Genomic DNA, 23,521 nt, shown 5'->3' with positions numbered 1-23,521 from the left:
ACTGTGTTGCAGCACCCCAGACAGATATCACTGTGTTGCAGCACCCCAGACAGGTATCACTGTGTTGCAGCACCCCAGACAGACATGCCAACTGTAAATCTACAATCATAGCAGTGTGATAGAAACAAGATGTATTGGGCTGTAAAAGTCAGATGTCAATAGGAGGATGAATACTGTGTGACTCATACGAACAAAGGCAGATTGGCTTGGCTCAACAGAGCCATAAAACCAGGAGGGGAAAGAATTGTTGACAGATCAGTAAATTGGCTAGCTGTGACGGAGGGGGTTCGGTGAACCACACTCATACGATGAGTAACATTGCCTGAGACCTGGCTAATGGCTTATGATAACTCCCCAAGCTAATGTAATACCTAGGTTTTAGCTCCACGGGCTAACACAGTCTTGTAGCAGAGACAGGCTGGAGACGGATTTGAACCCAGTTTCCTAGTCACTAGGGAGGAGGGTTATTATATTAATTGACCTTTGTTTACAGCAAGTTGTCTTAAGTGGATAACCTTTATGATGTTAAATGTAACGTCTGTCTCTGGAATGATCAGGTGATACTTCTGAGTTCTGACTCGACCCCTGGCAGCATCTGGTCCCCTACAAGGGGTCTTGGCTCCCCCAAACTTTCTCTGCTCAACCAAACAAATAGCATACAATACACCTCTGTCTTGGCCCCTCCTATAAGCCATTCATTATCCCACTATCTCTAGAGTTGTATTTTATTTGCTCATCCATTCAAACAGCATGGACTACAATCTCAAAGAATTAACATCTGCTGATTGGCTCAAATAGCATGGAATATAATCTCAAAGAATTAACATCTGCTGATTGGCTCAAATAGCATGGACTACAATCTCAAATAATTAACATCTGCTGATTGGCTCAAACAGCATGGACTACAACCTCACAGAATTAACATCTGCTGATTGGCTCAAATAGCATGGAATACAGCCTCAAAGAATTAACATCTGCTGATTGGCTCAAACAGCATGGACTACAATCTCAAAGAATTAACATCTGCTGATTGGCTCAAATAGCATGGAATATAATCTCAAAGAATTAACATCTGCTGATTGGCTCAAATAGCATGGACTACAATCTCAAATAATTAACATCTGCTGATTGGCTCAAACAGCATGGACTACAACCTCACAGAATTAACATCTGCTGATTGGCTCAAACAGCATGGACTACAACCTCACAGAATTAACATCTGCTGATTGGCTCAAATAGCATGGAATACAGCCTCAAAGAATTAACATCTGCTGATTGGCTCAAACAGCATGGACTACAACCTCACAGAATTAACATCTGCTGATTGGCTCAAACAGCATGGAAAACAGCCTCACAGAATTAACATCTGCTGATTGGCTCAAACAGCATGGACTACAATACCAGCATCCTGGATTCAGACATGAGTCATTGCTCCTATAGCTTCTCTCACGAGCTCACTATCTCAACTATCTAGATAGTCAAACAACACAGGACACACCTATGTGTACCAATAAACCAGCATCCTGGATACAGATATGGATCAAAATGTCATTTGTTAGCGATTATAGTCAATTACTAGGTGCAAAAAACAAAATAAGTTTTTTTTTCATCAATGGATTTGGAAGATTCAACTGTGACAAACTAAGGGCCAGTTCCCAGTGGGTGTGAGTTATTGCTCCTATAGCTTCTCTCACAAGCTCACTATCTCAACTACTACTCAACTACTACTATATTCCCAGTGGGTGTGAGTTATTGCTCCTATAGCTTCTCTCACGAGCTCACTATCTCAACTACTACTCAACTACTACTATGTTCCCAGTGGGTGTCAGTTATTGCTCCTATAGCTTCTCTCAACTACTACTATGTTCCCAGTGGGTGTGAGTTATTGAGATGAAGCCAGGAGGGTTTTAGGTGTTGAGCTCAATTAGATCCGACTTGTGAAATTCCACTTCATTTGCTGTCAGATAGACAAACAATACTAAGATCACAACTCCATGATACACAAACCCCCTGGATCACAGGGCTTCGAAGCATATCACAAAGAGGCAATGCAAATGGAATCTATTGGGAAGAGTCAACAGAACCTCATGACTAACCTAACATTGGTTGCTCTTATGTTAGGTTAGTGAAGTTGACAATTAAAGTTAAATAGATGGATGACAAGTCAAGGATTGGAGCTCAAACTACTCGTTGAAAAAATATCTATAAAAATATGATGATGGTTCATTAATTCCCAAACGTCTTCTCTGGGACCACCAGCCCTAAACTGGCATACCTGATTCCATTAGGCAACTATCACCAAGCCCTTGACTAATGGAATCAGTTGTGCCAGTTCCGGGCTACAACAAAATTATGTGAAATGTCTGGTGGTCCCCGAGAAGAGGGTTGGGAAGTGATGGTTTAGATTACTTTGAAAACTTAATCACTGTCATTATTTCTGCAGACTAATTAGATGTAGTCCATCCCACAACTCTGCCCAGTGATTTGAGCCTGTGGTTCTGATGAAAGCAGACTAATTATCTAACAGTGGAAATCGTCTGATGGCTACTGTCCTCAGCCCTGATGCCTAGAAAAAAGGGTTCCAAATGGGTTCTTTGGCTGTCCTCATAGGATAACCCTTTTTTGTTTCAGGTAGAACCCTTCTGGGTTCCAACTAGAACCCTCTGTGGAAAGGGTTCTTCGTGGAACCCAAAAGAGTTCTACCTGGAACCAAAAAGGGTTATTCAAAGGGTTCTCCTATTGGGACAGCCAAATAACCCTTTTAAGGTTCTAGATAGCACCTTTTTTTCTAAGAGTTCTTTGATCCATGGATCTTGCAGAGTTAAGTCAATCTAATGATTTAATTGGTGACCTTAAAGCCTAGATCTAGAGCAACAGACCAGACCATACTGAATGTCCTGAGGAATAATATGCCAACTTGATTTAATGACTGACCAACATACTAATACAGTAGCCTGCATATATTATTTGAGTGTAATGAAATGCAAATGAACAGGTAGGCTAAAATAGCTGCCATTGGAAATAGTGAGGTTTAGGGTTACAAAGTTTGTGTGTTTTCTTTCAGATTTGTGTTGGACTTGGATCTCTCCAAATCAAATCAAATCAAATCAAATTTATTTATATAGCCCTTCGTACATCAGCTGATATCTCAAAGTGCTGTACAGAAACCCAGCCTAAAACCCCAAACAGCAAGCAATGCAGGTGGAGAAGCACGGTGGCTAGGAAAAACTCCCTAGAAAGGCCAATACCTAGGAAGAAACCTAGAGAGGAACCAGGCTATGTGGGGTGGCCAGTCCTCTTCTGGCTGTGCCGGGTGGAGATTATAACAGAACATGGTCAAGATGTTCAATGTTCATAAATGACCAGCATGGTCGAATAATAATAAGGCAGAACAGTTGAAACTAGAGCAGCAGCACAGTCAGGTGGAAGTTGAAACTGGAGCAGCAGCATGGCCAGGTAGACTGGGGACAGCAAGGAGTCATCATGTCAGGTAGTCCTGGGGCATGGTCCTAGGGCTCAGGTCAGTTGAAACTGGAACAGCAGCATGGCCAGGTGGACTGGGGACAGCAAGGAGTCATCATGTCAGGTAGTCCTGGGGCATGGTCCTAGGGCTCAGGTCCTCCGAGAGAGAGAAAGAAAGAGAGAAGGAGAGAATTAGAGAACGCACACTTAGATTCACACAGGACACCGAATAGGACAGGAGAAGTACTCCAGATATAACAAACTGACCCCAGCCCCCCGACACATAAACTACTGCAGCATAAATACTGGAGGCTGAGACAGCACGTATTGCCATCTTGACTTGAAGCCCTAGAGAAAAACTGTCTCATAAACAAAGTCATAATAATTTTATGTGGATTATTTAGGTTTAAAATTGTATTTCTATAACTACCTGGCATAAGGCAATATAACCCATTTAATTTCAGCGGTCAGGGACAATAGAACTCTGCGGCTGTGAAAGAAATACAAGAGAGTCAGGATAACCGCGCGCCCATTGGCTGTTGGAGCGCACTATAAAGAGACGCAGTATTGACTGTCATTACATCAAATGCAAGCATCCTTCTAGGACTAGACCACACTTCAGAATAGGCTACGGTACTCTACCGCTAACAAGGACGTTTTTCTTTTGGATTTCGCGTTTTTACTATTTTTCTTTAATAAAGACTTGTGTTCTTGACTGTTACAAATATGAAGGAAAGGAGAAATCCACAACCGTTGGTGGTGAGATGTAAACTGGTTCTTGTTGGGGATGTTCAATGCGGAAAAACTGCGATGTTGCAAGTCCTCGCGAAGGATTGTTATCCAGAGGTATAAGAATATTTGTTCTCCTGTTGCAATACTATCATTTTAAGATACACATTATATGTGTTCTGCAAAGATTCCATATTGATTGAGCACATGTTTCTGAGGATTTGATCAGCCTCATAAACGGCTCTTTTAAAAGTTGGGAATAAATTGACGATGGATTCATTTCTGATAGAGCATCATCCGCTTCGGGCCAGGATGCCTGTATCTACGACATGATGCGCATGTCCAATAATTCACAGTTTTCACATCGGATTATATCACATGTTCTACTGTAGGCTTCTGATCATCACCACGTTGAAATGGGTTTTCATCACCACATTGAAAAAGACATATGATCATGCATCATTTTTTTCCATTCATTTTTATTGGGCTAGCCTACTAATTCGTTTACACTCAAATGTTTACTATTGTCGTATTAGAAGACTGTATTTCATTTGAATGTAGATCTGAATTGTGAAAATAAAGTCCATCACGTGTAGCAGGGAGGATATTAACAGACTGCTATGTCATTCCTCTCCTCAGACTTATGTTCCCACAGTGTTTGAGAACTACACAGCGTGTCTGGAACTTGAGGAGCAGCGTGTGGAGCTCAGTCTGTGGGACACGTCAGGTAACTACATCCTCTCCCCCTATATCATCAACCTATATCCACTATCACTAGTGCAGGGGTACTCCAGGCAGAGTAAAACGAACTTGGTGGTACATGACACATTTTGAGAATCACTGATCTATATGAACTGGTCACGGTGGCCTACATTTTACCAAGCTTGTTAGAGCTCTGAGTAAGACCTTGTTGAGGGGCCCTGATGGCAGGTTTGCACACTCTTGGCATTCTCTCAACCAGCTTCACCTGGAATGCTTTTCCAACAGTCTTGAAGGAGTTCCCACATATGCTTAAGTAATGTAAATGAGATATTTATGCATTTAATTTTCAATATATATTTGCTAAAATTTCTAAAATCCCCCCCCACCATAACACCTCCTCCTCCATGCTTTATGGTGGGAACCACACATGCGGAGATCATATGTTTCAACCACACCGCGTCTCACAAAGACACGGTGGTCGGAACCAAAAATCTTCAATTTGGACTCCAGACCAAAGAACACATTTCCACAGGTCTTTTGTCCAGTGCTCGTGTTTCTTGACCCAAGCAAGTCTCTTCTTATTATTGGTGTCCTTTAGTAGTGGTTTCTTTGCAGCAATTTGACCATGAAAGCCTGATTCACGTAGTCTCCTCTGAACAGCTGATGTTGAGATGCGTCTGTTACTTGAACTCAGTGAGCAATTTCTGAGGCAGGTAACTCTAATGAACTTATCCTCTGCAGCAGAGGTAACTCTGAGTCTCCCATTCCTGTGGCAGTCCTCATGAGAGCCAGTTTCATAATTTGCGACTGCACTTGAAGAAACTTGAAAAGTTCTTGACATTTTCCAGATTGACTGACCTTCATGTGTTAAAGTAATGATGGACTGTCGTTTCACTTAGCTTATTTGAGCTGTTCTTGCCATAATTTGGACTTGGTCTTTTATCAAAGAGGGCTATCTTCTGTATACCACCCCAACCTTGTCACAACACAACTGAATGGCTCAAACGCATTAAGGGACGAATTTCCACAAATTAACTTTTAAGAAGGCACACCTGTTAATTGAAATGCGTTCCAGGTGACTACCTCATGAAGCTGGTTGAGAGATTGCCAAGAGTGTGCAAAGCTGTCATCAAGGCAAAGGGTGGCTACTTTTTCCTGTGTTGTTCTGTACATTACATTGTAAATAAATTAGCTTGGTTATGTCTGGTGACATTGTCGGCTAGTGTGGTATACACTGAGTGTACAAAACATTAATAACATCTGCTCTTTCCATGACATAGACTGACCAGGTGAATCCAGGTGAAAGCTATGATCCCTTAATGATGCCACTTGTTAAATCCACTTCAGTCAGTGTAGAACAGTGGTTCCCAAACTTTTTATAGTCCTGTACTCCTTCAAACATTCAACCTCCAGCTGTGTACCCCCTCTAACACCAGGGTCAGCGCACTCTCAAATATTGTTTTTTGCCTCATTGTAAGCCTGCCTACACACTATACGATACATTTATTAAACATAAGAATGAGTGTGAGTTTTTGTCACAACCCGGCTCGTGGGAAGTGACAAAGAGCTCTTATAGAACCAGGGCACAAATAATAACATAATAATAATCAATAATGTTGCTCTTTATTTAACCATCTTACATATAAAACCTTATTTGTTCATCGAAAATTGTAAATAACTCACCACAGGTTAATGAGAAGGGTGTGAATAACTCACCACAGGTTAATGAGAAGGGTGTGAATAACTCACCACAGGTTAATGAGAAGAGGGTGTGCTTGAAAGGATGCACATAACTCTGCAATGTTGGGTTATATTGGAGAGATTCTCAGTCTTAAATCCTTTCCACACACAGTCTGTGCCTGTATTTAGTTTTCATGCTAGTGAGTGCTGAGAATGCCCTCTCATGTAGGTATGTGGTTGTAAAGGGCATCACTGCAATTTGCCAAGGCAGGATACTCTGAGAGCTGCCCAATCCAGAAATCTGGCAGTGGCTTCTGATTAAATTAAATTTTTACAGAACCGCTTGTTGCAATTTTGATGAGGCTCTCTTGTTCAGATATCGGTAAGTGGACTGGAGGCAGGGCATGAAAGAATCCAGTTGTTTGTGTAATCCGTTTCAGGAAAGTACCTGTGTAATTGCGCCCCAAACTCACTCAGGTTCTTCTATATATTACATTTGACATTGTCTGTAAGCTTGAGTTCATTTGTACACAAAAACTCATACAATGATGGAAAGACCTGTGTGTTGTCCTTGTTAATGCAGACAGAGAAGAGCTCCAACTTCTTAATCATTGCCTCAATTTTGTCCCGCACATTGAATATAGTTGTGGAGAGTCCCTGTAATCCTAGATTCATATCATTCAGGCGAGAAAAAACATCACCCAGGCAGGCCAGTCGTGTGAGAAACTCGTCATCATGCAAGCAGTCAGACAAGTGAAAATGATGGTCAGTAAAGAAAACTTTAAGCTCGTCTCTCAATAAAAAAAAACGTGTCAATACTTTGCCCCTTTATAACCAACACACTTCTGTATGTTGTAAAAGCGTTACATGGTCACTGCCCGTATCATTGCTTAGTGCAGAAAATACACGAGAGTTCAGGGACCTTGCTTTAACAAAGGTAACCATTTTCAGTGTAGTGTCCAAAACATATTTCAAGCTGTCAGGCATTCCCTTGGCAGCAAGAGCCTCTCGGTGGATGCTGCAGTGTAGCCAAGTGTCGTCGGGAGCAACTGCTTGCATGCGCGTTACCACTCCACTATGTCTCCCTGTCATGGCTTTTGTGCCATCAGTACAGATACCAACACATCTTGACCACCAAAGTCCATTTGATGTCACAAAGCTGTTCAGTACTTTAAAAATATCCTCTCCTGTTGTCCTGGTTTCCAGTGGTTTGCAGAAGAGGATGTTTTCCTTTATTGACCCCCCCTCATAAACGTAACGGACATATACCAGGAGCTGTGCCAGGCCCACCACGTCTCTTGACTCATCCAGCTGTAATGCATAGAATTCACTGGCTTGTATGCGAAGCAGTAATTGTTTCAAAACATCTCCTGCCATGTCACTGATGCATTGTGAAACAATGTTGTTTGATGAAGACATTGTCTGTATAGTTTTTTGGGCCTTTTCCCCGAGCATTGTCCCAGCCATATCCACGGCAGCAGGAAGAATTAAGTCCTCCTCAATAGTATGGGGCTTGCCTGTCCTAGCCATTCAGTAGGTCACCATATAAGACGCTTCTAGCCCTTCTTATTAATGGTATCTGTTGCTTTTATACATGTCTTACTACTCGAAAGTGATCTTTATTCTCACTCAAAAACTCCTATGGCATATTTTTCAAATTGTTATGTTTTGTTTCTAAATGTCTGCACCAGAGCGAAGGTTTCAATGAGTTGTGAGATAGTACTTTTGCACATTTAACACATTGTGTCTGAGGAGAGGCTCCCAAAATAATGTAATTGAACCCAAATCATTGTAGTTCTCATCATGTTTGCACCTCTTCCATGGTCTGACGTCCCTGTCTGTTGTTCGGTGCTTTCCCAGGTAAGGAGGCAGTAGCTTGGTGTTTTCCCAGGTAAGGGGCAGTAGCTTGGTGCTTTCCCAGGTAAGGGGCAGTAGCTTGGTGTTTTCCCAGGTAAGGGGGCAGTAGCTTGGTGTTTTCCCAGGTAAGGGGGCAGTAGCTTGGTGCTTTCCCGGGTAAGGAGGCAGTAGCTTGGTGCTTTCCCAGGTAAGGGGCAGTAGCTTGGTGTTTTCCCAGGTAAGGGGGCAGTAGCTTGGTGCTTTCCCGGGTAAGGCGGCAGTAGCTTGGTGCTTTCCTGGGTAAGGGGGCAGTAGCTTGGTGCTTTCCCAGGTAAGGGGGCAGTAGCTTGGTGCTTACCCAGGTAAGGGGGCAGTAGCTTGGTGCTTTCCCGGGTAAGGAGGCAGTAGCTTGGTGCTTTCCCAGGTAAGGAGGCAGTAGCTTGGTGCTTACCCAGGTAAGGGGGCAGTAGCTTGGTGCTTTCCCGGGTAAGGAGGCAGTAGCTTGGTGCTTACCCAGGTAAGGAGGCAGTAGCTTGGTGCTTTCCCAGGTAAGGGGGCAGTAGCTTGGTGCTTTCCCGGGTAAGGAGGCAGTAGCTTGGTGCTTTCCCGGGTAAGGAGGCAGTAGCCTGGTGCTTTCCCGGGTAAGGGGGCAGTAGCTCTTCCGCTGCATCAGATTCACAACTGTCAGTGTCCATGCTAGCTGGGCTAACAACAAATGTAGAATTACGGATGTTAGCACTGGATGTGCTCGTGGAAGCAGAACAACTTGTGTTGTCGACAGGTGCAGGTGTAGTACTGCTGGTAGTAGCAGTACTACCAGTAGAGCAGGTATGTGTCTCTATGGACGCAGGCCTTACTTTTTTTTTAACCATTTTTCCATCTTCGAGCAAACGGAATGAGCAGCAGCTACGTTTGGCTACATACAGACTGTTAGTGGAATTCCCGCGAGAGAGTAACGATTAATGTGATTGGATGTTAATTATTTGACTAGACTACCCGTATTTGACATTGTGTTGTTATTTCGCTGAACCCTAGATGGTTTAATTTTATTTTTGGCAGTGAAACGAGGCGAGAGAAAAAACTCACCCAAATTAACCCTTTTCAGGACCCTGTCTTTCAAAGATAATTAGTAAAAATCCAAATAACTTCAAAGATCTTCATTGTAAAGCGTTTAAACACTGTTTCCCATGCTTGTTCAATGAACCATAGACAATTAAGGAACATGCACCTGTGGAACAGTTGTTAAGACACTAACAGCTTACAGACGGTAGGATTGGAGGGTGAGGGCTAGGGCCATTCTCCCCAGAAATGTCCAGGAACTTGCAGGTGCCTTGGTGGAAGAGTGGGGTAACATGTCACAGCAAGAACTGGCAAATCTGGTGCAGTCCATGAGGAGGAGATGCACTGCAGTACTTAGTGCAGCTGGTGGCCACACCAGATACTGACTGTTACTTTAGATTTTGACCCCCCCCCTTTGTTCAGGGACACATTTTTCCATTTCTGTTAGTCACATGTCTGTGGAACTTGTTCAGTTTATGTCTCAGTTGTTGAATCTTATGTTCACACAAATATTTACACATGTTAAGTTTGCAGAAAATAAACGCAGTTGACAGTGAGAGGACTTTAGAAATGTTTAGAAATGTGATTTTTAAATGTATTTATTTAGCGTACCCCTGACGGCATGGCGCACACCAGTTATGGAATACCTGGTGTAGATGAAGGTGGGGAGACAGGTTAAAGAAGGTTTTTTAAGCCTTAAGACAATTGAGACATGGATTGTGTCTGTGTGTCATTCAGAGGATAAATTGGCAAGACAAAATATTGATGTGCCTTTGAACGGGGTATTGTAGTAGGTGCCAGGAGCACCGGTTTGTGTCAAGAACTGCAATGCTGTTGGGTTTTTCAGTTTCCCGTGTGTATCAATAATGGTCCATCACCCAAAGGACGTCCAGACAACTTTTTAAATGTTTTATTTATTCGTTATTTTACCAGGTAAGTTGACTGAGAACACGAATACAGGGGAGAGGAGGGGGATGAATGAGCCAATTGTAAACTGGGGATTATTAGGTGACTGTGATGGTTTTGAGGGCCAGATTGGGAATTTAGACAGGACACTGGGGTTAACACCCCTACTCTTACAATAAGTGCCATGGGATCTTTAATGAACTCAGAGAGTCAAGACACCCGTTTAACGTCCCATCCGAACTTCACACAACTGTGGGAAGCATTGGAGTCAACATTGGCCAGCATCCCTGTGGAATCCTTTCAACACCTTGTAGAGTCCATGCCCTGATGAATTGAGGCTGTTCTGAGGGCAAAAGGGGGTGCAACTCAATATTAGGAATGTGTTCCATTGTATATGGTGTACATAACCGTAAGTGGAAAGATATATATATATATTATATCCATTAGATACCAATTGGAAGTACTTTTTAATCAGACTTAACATGATTATCCATCTAAGCCTCTCATTTCTAACCAGATGAAGAGATAAGAGTCATTTTCCGCTGATGCCAAATATAACAAATATAATCAATAAACAAGAGCGAGAGACTCAAGTAACCAAGACGTGTTTGTTTGCGTGTGTGGCTGTGTGACTGTGTGCGTGACGCTGTGTGACTGTGTGCGTGCCGCTGTGTGAGTGCATGTGTGACTGTGTGTGCCTGCATACGTGATAACATGCGTTTCCATGCATGTGTGTGTGCCCCAACATTGTTTTAACAGAGAATTGTGTAGAGCGGTAGCTGGGTAGGTGGGTGGGCAGCAGGACAGCAGTGTGTAAGATGATTGGCAGTTGCGGCCAGCCTTTAAGGAGGGGTGGGAGGAACGCCTGATGCAGATGGAGGATTCCAAGGCTGTTGCTGTGGTAACGGCAGAGGGACTGGAGGTATTACGCTGCGCTGAGTGGAGGGAAGACTAGGGGGTGTGTAGAGGGGGCGAGAAGGGGGAGGCGGAGAGAGAGGGGGGTTGTTGCTTAAGGATTCCGAGTACATGAGTGGGAGCGTCTGCCTGCTCTGCTGATCCCAGCCAGCCAGCCAGCCAGCCTCGCTTTTCTGTTCCACTTGTTTAATCCAGTGATAAAAATATCAATGTGGATTTAGTGTCTTGATTGTCATCTTCTCCCACTCTGAAACACCAATAGGGGAGAGGAGATGGGAGGAGAGGAGGATAAACGAGGAGAGGAGAGGAGAGGAGGATAAACGAGGAGAGGAGAGGAGATGGGAGGAGAGGAGGATGGGGAGGAGCAGCGAGGTGGATAAGGGAGGAGAGGAGAGGAGATGGGTGGAGAGGAGGTTAAGGGAGGAGAGGAGATGATAAGGGAGGAGAGAAGAGAAGGAGGGGAGGAGACGATAGGAGGATAGGGAGGAGAGGAGGAGGATGGGAGAGGAGAGGAGGATAGCTAGGAGATGAGGAGAGGAGGAGATGAGGAGGAGATGAGGAGGAGAGGGAGGAGAGGAGGAGGATAGGGAGGAGATGAGGAGGATAGGGAGGAGAGGAGGAGGATAGGAGATGAGGAGGATAGGAGAGGAGAGAAAAGAGAGAGGGGAAAGAGACAGCAAAGTACAGCTCAGCATGAGAAGTGATACCCCTCAGAGATTACCCCTGGTCTCTGTCCTCTCTTTCTGTCTCTCACTATATGTCTCCTTGTCTCTGTCTCTCTCTCTATCTCACTCAATTCAATTCAATTCAAGGGACTTTATTGGCATGGGAAACATATGTTAACATTGCCAAAGCATGTGAAGTAGATAATATACAAAAGTGAAATAAACAATACAAATGAACAGTAAACATTACACTCACAGAAGTTCCAAAAGAATAAAGACATTACAAATGTCATATTATCTATATATACAGTGTTGTAATGATGTACAAATGGTTACAGTACAAAAGGGAAAATAAATAAACATAAAAATGGGTTGTATTTACAATGGTGTTTGTTCTTCACTGGTTGCCCTTTTCTTGTGGCAACAGGTCACAAATCTTGCTGCTGTGATGTCACACTGGTATGCCACCCAATAGATATGGGACTTTATCAAAATTTGATTTGTTTTCATATTCTTTGTGGATCTGTGTAATCTCAGGGAAATATGTGCCTCTAATATGGTCATGCATTTGGCAGGAGGTTAGGAAGAACAGCTCAGTTTCTACCTCATTTTGTGGACAGTGTGCACATAGCCTGTCTTCTCTTGAGAGCCAGGTCTGCCAATGGTGGCCTTTCTCAATAGCAAGGCTATGCTCACTGAGTCTTTACATAGTCAAGGATTTCTTTAAGTTTTGGTCAGTCACACTGGTCAGGTATTCTGCCGCTGTGTACTCTCTGTTTAGGGCCAAGTAGCATTCTAGTTTGCTCTGTTTTTTTGTTAATTCTTTCAAATATGTCAAGTAATTATCTTTTTGTTTTCTCATGATTTGGTTGGGTCTAATTGTGTTGCTGTCCTGGGGCTCTGTGGGGTGTGTTTGTATTTGTGAACAGAGCCCTAGGACCAGCTTGCTTAGGGGACTCTTCTCCAGGTTCATCTCTGTAGGTGATGGCTTTGTTATGGAAGGTTTGGGAATCGCTTCCTTTTAGGTGGTTGTAGAATTGAATGTCTCTTTTCTAGATTTTGATCATTACTGGGTATCGGCCATTCATTATTTTGTGTTTGACGTTGTACACGGAGGATATTTTTGCAGAATTCTGCATGTAGAGTCTCAATTTGGCGTTTGTCCCGTTTTGTGAATTCTTGGTTGGTGAGCGGACCCCAGACCTCACAACCATAAAGGGCAATGGGTTCTATAAGTGATTCAAGTATTTTTTTGCCAGATCCTAATTGGTATGTCAAATTTTTATGTTCCATTCTCTCACTCTCTTTCTGTCTCTACTGCGCTCAACTAAATGTTGTTTCTTCTTGGATATGATGTCTCCTTTCTGCATTATCTTGTTAAAAGAAAATAGTCTACTATCATTTACCTTGGACAGTATTTGGTGAGGGTGTTAGACCAAACTATTTTAGGTTTTCTATATGTTCTTCCCTTTACTACATCTGAATGTTGTTCTGGGCGTCTGTAACAAGTCTCTGTCCTCTCCTCTAGGTTCTCCCTACTATGACAATGTGAGGCCTCTCTGTTACAGTGACTCTGATGCGGTGCTCCTCTGTTTTGACATCAGCCGCCCAGACACCTTCGACTGTGGGCTCAAGAAGGTAATGGCTCCCATCTCTCACTTTATCTTTCTGTCTCTCTCTTTTCTCTCTCTTTTTTCTCAACAGTATTCCTAACTGTCTGCAAGTCCCCAGAGATGTTTTCAATCCAGCTACCAGGCTCAAATCATCTGGATTTTATTGGACTTTTCAAAACTTGCTATTCAAAACAGAGACCAGGCAACGTATTGCTGCGTTTTAGTTTATAGCTATGTGATTCACCACGTCCGTAGACTATTTATCTTGGTAATCATGAGGGGAATTACATTTGTAATTTGGCTAACTACCCCAAATCATGACTTGTTCATTATCATGTTGGTAAATATCTGCTCTGTTGTCTCTCCAGTGGAAGACAGAGATCTTAGATTTCTGCCCCAGCACACGCATCCTTCTCATTGGCTGTAAGACCGACCTGCGCACAGACGTCTGCACCCTGATGGAGCTGTCCAATCAGAAACAGGTCCCCATCACCCATGAGCAGGTGAGACTGAGAGGACACACATAGGCCAGGGTTTTTGTTAGCCGGTAATAGCTGGCTTTTTGTTCACTTAAAAAAAAAAAAGCAGATAAAAAAACTTGTCCGGGAGAAGAAAAACACATTGCCAAATAATGCTTTTAAAGCCTGGATAAACCAGTCAATGGAAATACAGTGGGGCGAACAAGTATTTGATACACTGCCGATTTTGCAGGTTTTCCTACTTACAAAGCATGTAGAGGTCTGTAATTTCTATCATAGGTACACTTCAACTGTGAGAGACGGAATCTAAAACAAAAATCCAGAAAATCACATTGTATGCTTTTTAAGTAATTAATTAGCATTTTATTGCATGACATAAGTATTTGATACATCAGAAAAGCAGAACTTAATATTTGGTACAGAAACCTTTGTTTGCAATTACAGAGATCATATGCTTCCTGTAGTTCTTGACCAGGTTTGCACACACTGGAGCATGGATTTTGTCCCACTCCTCCATACAGACCTTCTCCAGATCCTTCAGGTTTCGGGGCTGTCGCTGGGCAATACGGACTTTCAGCTCCCTACATTTTCTATTGGGTTCAGGTCTGGAAACTGGCTAGGGCTCTCCAGGACCTTGAGATGCTTCTTACGGAGCCACTACTTAGTTGCCCTGTCTGTGTGTTTTGGGTCGTTGTTTTGGGCCCCCTTACTGAGGGAAGGAGGTTGTTGGCCAAGATCTCGCGATACATGGCCCCATCCATCCTCCCCTCAATACGGTGCAGTCGTCCTGTCCCCTTTGCAGAAAAGCATCCCCAAAGAATGATGTTTCCACCTCCATGCTTCACGGTTGGGATGGTGTTCTTGGGGTTGTACTCATCCTTCTTCTTCCTCCAAACACGGCGAGGGGAGTTTAGACCAAAAAGCTCTACTTTTGTCTCATCAGACCACATGACCTTCTCCCATTCCTCCTCTGGATCATCCAGATGGTCATTGGCAAACTTCAGACGGGCCTGGACATGCGCTGGCTTGAGCATGGGGACCTTGCGTGCGCTGCAGGATTTTAATCCATGACGGCGTATTGTGTTACTAATGGTTTTCTTTGAGACTGTGGTCCCAGCTCTCTTCAGGTCATTGACCAGGTCCTGCCGTGTAGTTCTCGGCTGATCCCTCACCTTCCTCATGATCATTGATGCCCCAAGAGGTGAGATCTTGCATGGAACCCCAGACCGAGGGTGATTGACCGTCATCTTGAACTTCTTCCATTTTCTAATAATTGCGCCAACAGTTGTTGCCTTCTTACCAAGCTGCTTGCCTATTGTCGTGCAGCCCATCCCAGCCTTGTGCAGGTCTACAATTTTATCCCTGATGTCCTTACACAGCTCTCTGGTCTTGGCCATTGTGGAGAGGTTGGAGTCTGTTTGATTGAGTGTGTGGACAGGTGTCTTTTATACAGGTAATGAGTTCTAACAGGTGCAGTTAATACAGGTAATGAGTGGAGAACAGGAGGGATTCTTAAAGAAAAGGTCTGTGAGAGCCGGAATTCTTACTGGTTGGTAGGTGATCAAATACTTATGTCATGCAATAAAATGCTAATTAATTACTTAAAAATCATACAATGTCATTTTCTGGATTTTTGTATTGGATTCCGTCTCTCACAGTTGAAGTGTACCGATGATAAAAATAACAGACCTCTACATGCTTGGTAAGTAGGAAAACCTGCAAAATCGGCAGTGTATCAAATACTTGTTCTCCCCACTGTACATTTGACTGGTCATGCGGTCTATAGGTTCATGTGCATAGTTTTGTGGAATTAAATTGGCACACGTGTACAGCATGCAGATACAGAGCCTTTGAGTGGAAAATCTGTCAGACAGCGCGAGAGCTGCTGCTGCTGAATCTTGTGGTGCTTTCAAGACAACTGGGAACTCTGAAAAATACGAGGTCAAATCATGACGTCAGTGATCGTCAGGTCGGAAAGTCCCGAGTTTTAATTCCGAGTTGGATATTTCCCAGTCAGACCTAGTTACTTTCCCAGTTGTCTTGAACGCACTGAAGACAGAAATCTTAGATTTCTAAGTTCCCATTTGTCTTGAATGCGGCATCAAACAGCAACAGAAGGCAGGCTTCATTAGCGCATCACACACCACTTTGCAGTATTGCTTGAGGAAGTATGCATTTTGAAAACATATACTGAATGTTTTAATAGATATTATGAGGCACAAAACTAAATGTGGACAGGTATTCTAACATCTTCAAAACATCAGAATTTGTATGAAAGAATTACCGTATTCTAAATGTGATTTCTGTCATGCTGAGCAGCGTGGGTGGACGCACTAATCAGGTTACACACCCAATGAGCACCGTGGGTGGACGCCCTAATCAGGTTACACACCCAATGAGCACCGTGGGTGGACGCCCTAATCAGGTTACACACCCAATGCATATGGGTCCGGTACATTTCTTATGTCTGGTAAATTAAAATGTTGGCGGTCAAATGTCCGGTGCCACATCCTCCTGATGGAGACCGTGACACACACACACACACACACACACACACACACACACACACACACACACACACACACACACAAAAACACACTCACACAAAAACACACACACACACACACACACACACACACACACACACACACACACACACACACACACACACACACACACACACAAAAACACACTCACACAAAAACACACTCACACACACACAAAAACACACACACACACACACACAAACACACTCACACACACACAAAAACACACACACACAAAAACACACTCACACACACACAAAAACACACACACAAACACACAGAAACACACACACACACACACACACACACAACAACACACACACACACACACAAAAACACACACACGTTCACACAAAAACACACACACAAATACACAAAAACACACACACACACACACACAACAACACACACACACACGCCTGTTCAGATAGAGATGTATGGTGAAATCTATTGTGTGGAACAGAATAAACTCTCAGCCGCTCTCCTCTGCCCCTTCCTCCCCAGGGTTCCTCCATGGCCAAGCAGCTTGGTACTGAGGCCTACCTGGAGTGTTCAGCGTTCACCTCAGAGAAGAGTATCCACAGTGTGTTCCGTACGGCCTCTCTGGCTTGCATCAACAAGCTCCAGCCCCTCCCCAAGACCAGCCCCACTCAACGCTTATCCAAGAGGCTCCTCCATCTCCCCAGCCGCTCCGAGCTGCTCTCCTCCACCTTCAAGAAGGAGAAGACCAAGAGCTGCTCCATCATGTGAGTGGAGACCCGGGGCGGGGTGGCTTTCGCTCCCTTCCAACACGCTGCTCCGATTCCCCAGAACCCCTTGACTGTTTGGTTTGGGGAAGGTGTGGTTGGTTTCATCACGATAGCTTTAACATGAGAAGGCTCTTCCTCCATGCTGACCCCCCCCCCCCGCCCCCAAAGTCAAATAAATTCAGAACAGGTGGACACCTTGTCCTGAACTACTCTTCAGTGCATATCACATCTTTTCCACTACTGTAACTTGGCTTTTTGATCATCAGCGAACCATTTTTCTCACCTGTTACAGTAACGGTATGCAACCATGATGGCGTGACATCACTACTATTTAGGACCATGTTGATTTGTCCAAATTGACATGTGACAAAGCTTTAACATTGGGATGTAAAAATGCCTCTCAAGACAATTAAATACCTATTTAAAAAAACTAAATTGAGCATGATAATATCTCAGACATTACTGAAAATTGTATACCCTCTGTATTACAGAGTGTCAACTATAAGGTGTAGCAACATGAGCAAATCAGTGGTCAAACAGTGTTTGTGCTCTTCTTGATTAAGGCCCAACGGGGGCTGACTGATTGAGAGAGATGTGGAGAGAGGAGTGTTTGATGGGATCATTGCATGAACAGAGGGCCATTACACTTCTCATTGTCTCGGCCGTGAGGAGAGGAGGACTTGACGGATAAGGGCTGATTGCGTGAACAGGAAGGTGTCAGGAAGACAGACAAGCAAGCAGGCAGGCGGACGAACGGACAAGCAGACAGGCAGGCAAGCAGGCAGACCAACATGCAGGCAGACAGACAGACAGATATACACACAGACAGACAGACAGACACCAGTGTGAGCCATCTGCTCTCAGTCAGTGGAGTACCAGGTTACAGAGGAAAAGTACAGAACAGATGGATATTGGAGCTTTGGGAGAAGAAAAGAGGGAAGTTACAAAACAATGTGAATGTACTGGAGCTTCCAGAGATAGAAAACAATGTGAATGTACTGGAGCTTCCAGAGATAGAAAACAATGTGAATGTACTGGAGCTTCCAGAGATAGAAAACAATGTGATTGTAGCTGAGAATTGTCTGATGAGGAGTGCTTTGATGAAGAAAAAACCACTTCCAGGGAGTGGGGTATTGTTTTAACCAGGGCCATAGGCACAACACAGTTTAATGCAGCTCTGTCAAGAGATCTGTGAAGTTACATCTGGTAATGGTTGGCAGGTCAGTGTTGCAATTCCTTGAGGTGATTATTTACAGGACTGTCTGTTTGAAACTAGAAGATGCTGCTTAAAAACTTGGCTGAATCCACTGGGGAAATGTGATGTCCAGTTCACAAAAATCCTACCACAGAAGAACGTGTAGCATCACAGTATTGGTCTTTTGATAATCAACGATGATCAAACAATATACAGTTTCCATTATACCATTCAAGTAATAACCCCTAAGTTTCATCAAGATTTTTGGAAATATGGCTGTTGATTTATTTAATGTTCAACAATATAGCACTCCACTTCCTTTAGTCTCCTCTCTTCCTAAATGTTTCTACTCTTCCTTCCCGTTCTCTCGTTATTCTGTCACACCTCAAGTCCCAGCATCATGGAGGGCAGTCCAGTCCAATGTGTCACTAAACTAGAAGCCTTTTTCAGCTTTAATATTTTGCTTCTTGGTTATAATCGTGTGTGTGCAGTACAGCATTGATCTATCTCGGCTTTAACTATCAAGCAATAATGATTTAAGTGATTGTGATGCAAAGTCAGCTGATCGAGTGGCCAACATATCCTGCTGCTACTCCATGGATATACATACAGTATGGCAGAACAAACTGAACCATCCTTTCTGCTGTAGAATCAAGATGGCGTCCGATCTGGTTCCACTTTCCCTTCTTCTGTCTCGTCAGTATCCACTGGTATGTAAGGTAACCAATGACATCTCTCGCTGTGCCACTAAAGAGTTTGGAATTTGAGTATGAAGAGGAATAATGCTATTTGAAGATGTCAGTGAGTCTATGCTATCAGTTGTGAAGTATCGTTGGGAGACGAGTGAGTTAAAGAAATGAGAATCTGGTTTTAAACATTCGGCTCTAGTCACTGTTGGCACTATTGAAGCTTTTTCCATTGGGGTACGTTATGTGGAAGGCTCCTAACTTTTAACACTTTTAACAATCAAAGTGTGAAAAGGGTCTAGGGTATATGGAAATATAATGTATATATTTAGGGATGTAGAGGAACTAGTAATAAAATAAAAATATGCAGGCTGGCCAAAGAAAGAAGGCGTTTTTTCCACGATTCATTTTGGGGTTTGTGTGTTTTTATTTTGGTATTAAAGCTTGAATTGAATCCTTTTGTGTATGTGTGTGTGACTGAGACAGTGTTTGTTAACCTATGTGGTGAGCTGTGGACGACCCCCATGGTGGTCAGTCAGTCTGTGATTTGATTTGCACAAAGGCTCTAGTTCCTTTGGTCACACACTGGAAATCCTCAGCATTGCCTAGCAACAGTTCAACACAGGAAACCAATCCAGACTCAGAATGGCTCATCGGTTGGTTCGTTGCACAGATAGGGAGTAAAGGAGGGCGTAATGTACAAGGAGACATTTCCACATCCAATGTAAGTGCAGATTCTGCTTCTACCTCAAGGGTTGATCGGAATATTTTTTCTTGAGTTTCCTTATAATTGCAAGTTCCAAACTCATACAGGGGCTCAAGTCTTGGATATAGAAACAATTCACGGATCATATCAGTTAACATGCAGGCAGTCATTGTGTAGTGCAGCGAGTGTGTGGTACATTGGTGCAGTCCTACTCCTAGCATGTGCTCTTATAGTTTGATTGTACAAATCTTATTTTAGAATAAGTGTAAAAACATTCAGGAATGTCGCAGGGAAATGTTTGATTCAAACGATGAAAGACAAATATGTTGTTGTGAATATTTATTAGATAGTTATTATAGCTATTATTATTTTTGTAGCTTTTTTGGTTGAGATGTATATTTGTTTAAATTCTATTTTGGACCTTGGACTTTCTGTCCTTTATTTTGCTCTGTTAATAAAGCTTGTGACTGGTACCAGGCGTTGCTGCAGTACTCATTTCCTAACTACAAAGTTATACATTTTTAGTTGCTTTTATGATTGAACTGACAACACATATCTTCAAGCTGTTTATTTATTTTTATTTCACCTTTATTTAACCAGGCAAGTCAGTTAAGAACAAATTCTTATTTACAATGACGGACTACCCCGGTCAAACCCGGAGGACGCTGGGCCAATTGTACTCCGCCTTATGGGACTCCCAATCACAGCCGGTTGTGATACAGCCTGGATTCAAACCAGGTACTGTAGGGATGTCTCTTGCACTAAGATGCAGTGCCTTAGACCGCTGTGCCACTCGGGAGCCTGAACTGTAATGCCACATTGTATACAGGTATTTTATGTAGAATTACAGTATTTATAGAGTTTGGAGTTATTTATAGAGACAGTTAGGATATAATTACTGTAATTGCTAAGTTACAATTAAGATATATTTACAGTATTTACAGAGTGACCGTTAGGATTCAAGTGAACTACTGACATTGTCAGTTGCTTGCGTCATGTTTACTATAGACCTCAGGCTCTTATCTTAACCTGTGTGTCTGTGTGTGTGTGTCTGTGTCTGTGTCTGTGTGGTGTCTGTGTGTGTGTGTGTGTGTGTGTGTGTCTGTGTGTTTGTGTGTCTGTGTGTGTGTGTGTGTGTGTCTGTGTGCTGCCTGATGGAAGCCTCAGGGTGATTGTACACCATCACAAAGGATAATGATTGCACCCAATGCTCAATCACACATCATTGACCGTGACAATGTCAGCCACTTGACAGCTAGACCCTATCAGTCCTCTTAGTCTGTATGTGTTTTTGATGTCTGTGTGTGTGTGTCTGTGTGTGTGTGTGATGTCTGTGTGTGCGTCTCATTGACTTCCTTAACGCTTCTTCAGGTTTGGTGGGTCCCCTGCGGGACGGTTGAGCTAACGTAGGCTAATGCGATTAGCATGAGGTTGTAAGTAACAAGAACATTTCTCAGGACTTAGACATATCTGATATTGGCAGAAAGCTAACATTCTTGTTAATCTAACTGCACTCTCCAATTTACAGTAGCTATTACAGTGAAAGAATACAATGCTATTGTTTGAAGAGAGTGCACAGTTTTGAACATGAAAAGTTATTAATAAACAAGAGGTTAAAGAAAGGCCACACCATATAAAGTAGTTAATTGATGATCTGGCACATTAACTCCGGTAGACTGGCCAATCAGCGCCTTACCTCATCAGTTTAAACGTGCAGTGAGGTCATCATTGTCAGACAGACAACTCAATGAGAGTCAGTGCTGAACATTTCCTTCTCCATTTAGATTGGCGAGGGAAGAGGAGAGAGTGGATCAGAATAGATTAAATACAAATATTAGGATGAGCAATGTCGGCGTGGTATTGACTAAATACAGTAGAATAGAATACAGTTTATACCGTTGAAGTCTGACGTTTACATACACCATAGCCAAATACATTTAACTCAGTTTTTCACAATTCCTGACATTTAATCCTAGTTAAAATTCCCTGTCTTAGGTCAGTTAAGATCACCACTTTATTTCAAGAATGTGAAATGTCAGAATAATTGTAGAGAAAATGATTTCTTTCAGCTTTCATTTCTTTCATCACATTCCCAGTGGGTCAGAAGTTTACATACACTCAATTAGTATTTGATAGCATTGCCTTTAAATTGTTTAACTTGGGTCAAACGTTTTGGGTAACCTTCCACAAGTTTCCCACAATAAATTGGGTGAATTTTGTCTCATTCCTCCTGACAGAGCTGGTGTAACAGTCAGGTTTGTAGGCCTCCTTGCTCCTTGCTTGTTGACATCTAGTGGAAGCCATAGGAACAAGATTCCTATTAGAAAGGGCTTACCATAGAAACCTAATGGAAAACAGATTGACCTAAAAAAAAATATTCTAGGATGGATTGTGCTCGGGGTTTCGCCTGCCAAATCAGTTCTGTTATATTCACAGACATTATTCAAACAGTTTTGGAAACGTCAGAGTGTTTTCTATCAAAATGTACTAATATGCATATCCCAGCTTCTGGGCCTGAGTTGCAGGTAGTTTACTTTGGGTACGCTTTTCATCCGGATGTGAAAATACTGCCCCCTGTCCCTAAGAAAAAGTGGCCAGTGATTCCATGTGTATGTCTATTGGGCAGCAGCCTCTGAGGTGCAGGGTTGAGTAACCGGGTGGTAGCCGGCTAGTGATGGCTATTTAACAGTCTGATGGCCTTGATAGAAGCTGTTGTTCAGTCTCTCTGTCCCAGCTTTGATGCACCTGTAAATCTAATTTTATTTGTCACATACACATGGTTAGCAGATGTTAATGCAAGTGTAGCAAAATGCTTGTAGCGAAATGATGTACTGGGCTCCCTTCTGGATGATAGCAGGGTGAACAGTGGTGAACTGGCCAATGTGACCTAACAGTCTGTCTCATCATCTTATCTTGGTCCCCAGATACCTAGCTCTAATCCATCTCCATGATGTGAAAGCAAAGGTGTGTCCTAGTTTGAGTCGTTTCACCTGTTCTTACTTGTGTATCGGCTGAATCAGAGAATATATGTTTTTTTCTTGTTCACCAAAGAGTTTCTCTCTCTCTTTCTCTCTCTCGCTCATGCGCTCTCTCTCTGCCATCTGTGAAATTGTGTTTTTCCACCTAGTGACTGCTACTGTTAAATCCCTCTCTATGCATAAGAGAGGAACACAGTTCCACAGTGGATTAACTTCCCAAACAGGCCGGTGGGTTTCCAAATCCCCATGTTGCTTTTAGAACACAACAGTATGGTTGGTTCCAACACTAAGCATGTCCTCAAGGGTATCTCAAGCAAAGAATGAACGAGTTCTAGTGAGTGAATGGAACAGGAAATATCATCTCACCTGGTGAAATCTCACCTCTGGAGCTGATGTGCCCTTCTGCTCTCCAGGTGAAGACACGGGGGGCCCGTTTAAAGATCTTTTGGACATTTCGAGATGACAGATGTTTGTTTTTGGGCTATTAACGTACCTGTGAGTTGAAATTTGTATCATTTTTGATGATATTGTTATTATTTGTATGACATCTGACACCACAATTGTATATTATCACTACGCATCTCTAAAGACATTTGAATGGTTACTGTAATTGAT

At 42.9% G+C, this 23,521-nt stretch overlaps 1 protein-coding gene across 1 annotated transcript; it reads left to right on the top strand.

Moving 5' to 3' along the window:
- The first annotated feature begins 4,016 nt into the window (after window positions 1–4,016).
- On the top strand, window positions 4,017–20,406 carry LOC109908595 (rho-related GTP-binding protein Rho6). Its single transcript, XM_020507261.2, has 5 exons — window positions 4,017–4,308; window positions 4,831–4,918; window positions 13,483–13,592; window positions 13,936–14,070; window positions 17,097–20,406. Exons 1-5 carry the CDS (start codon window positions 4,189–4,191, stop codon window positions 17,340–17,342), a joined length of 699 nt encoding a protein of 232 aa, XP_020362850.2. The 5' UTR covers window positions 4,017–4,188; the 3' UTR covers window positions 17,343–20,406.
- The last annotated feature ends 3,115 nt before the right edge of the window (window positions 20,407–23,521 follow it).

This window comes from Oncorhynchus kisutch, linkage group LG17, assembly GCF_002021735.2.
Source record: "Oncorhynchus kisutch isolate 150728-3 linkage group LG17, Okis_V2, whole genome shotgun sequence".
In the NCBI taxonomy this organism is placed as follows: Eukaryota; Metazoa; Chordata; class Actinopteri; order Salmoniformes; family Salmonidae; genus Oncorhynchus; species Oncorhynchus kisutch.
Note: the sequence above shows the minus strand (reverse complement) of the source record. Positions and strands in the feature narration are given on the sequence as shown.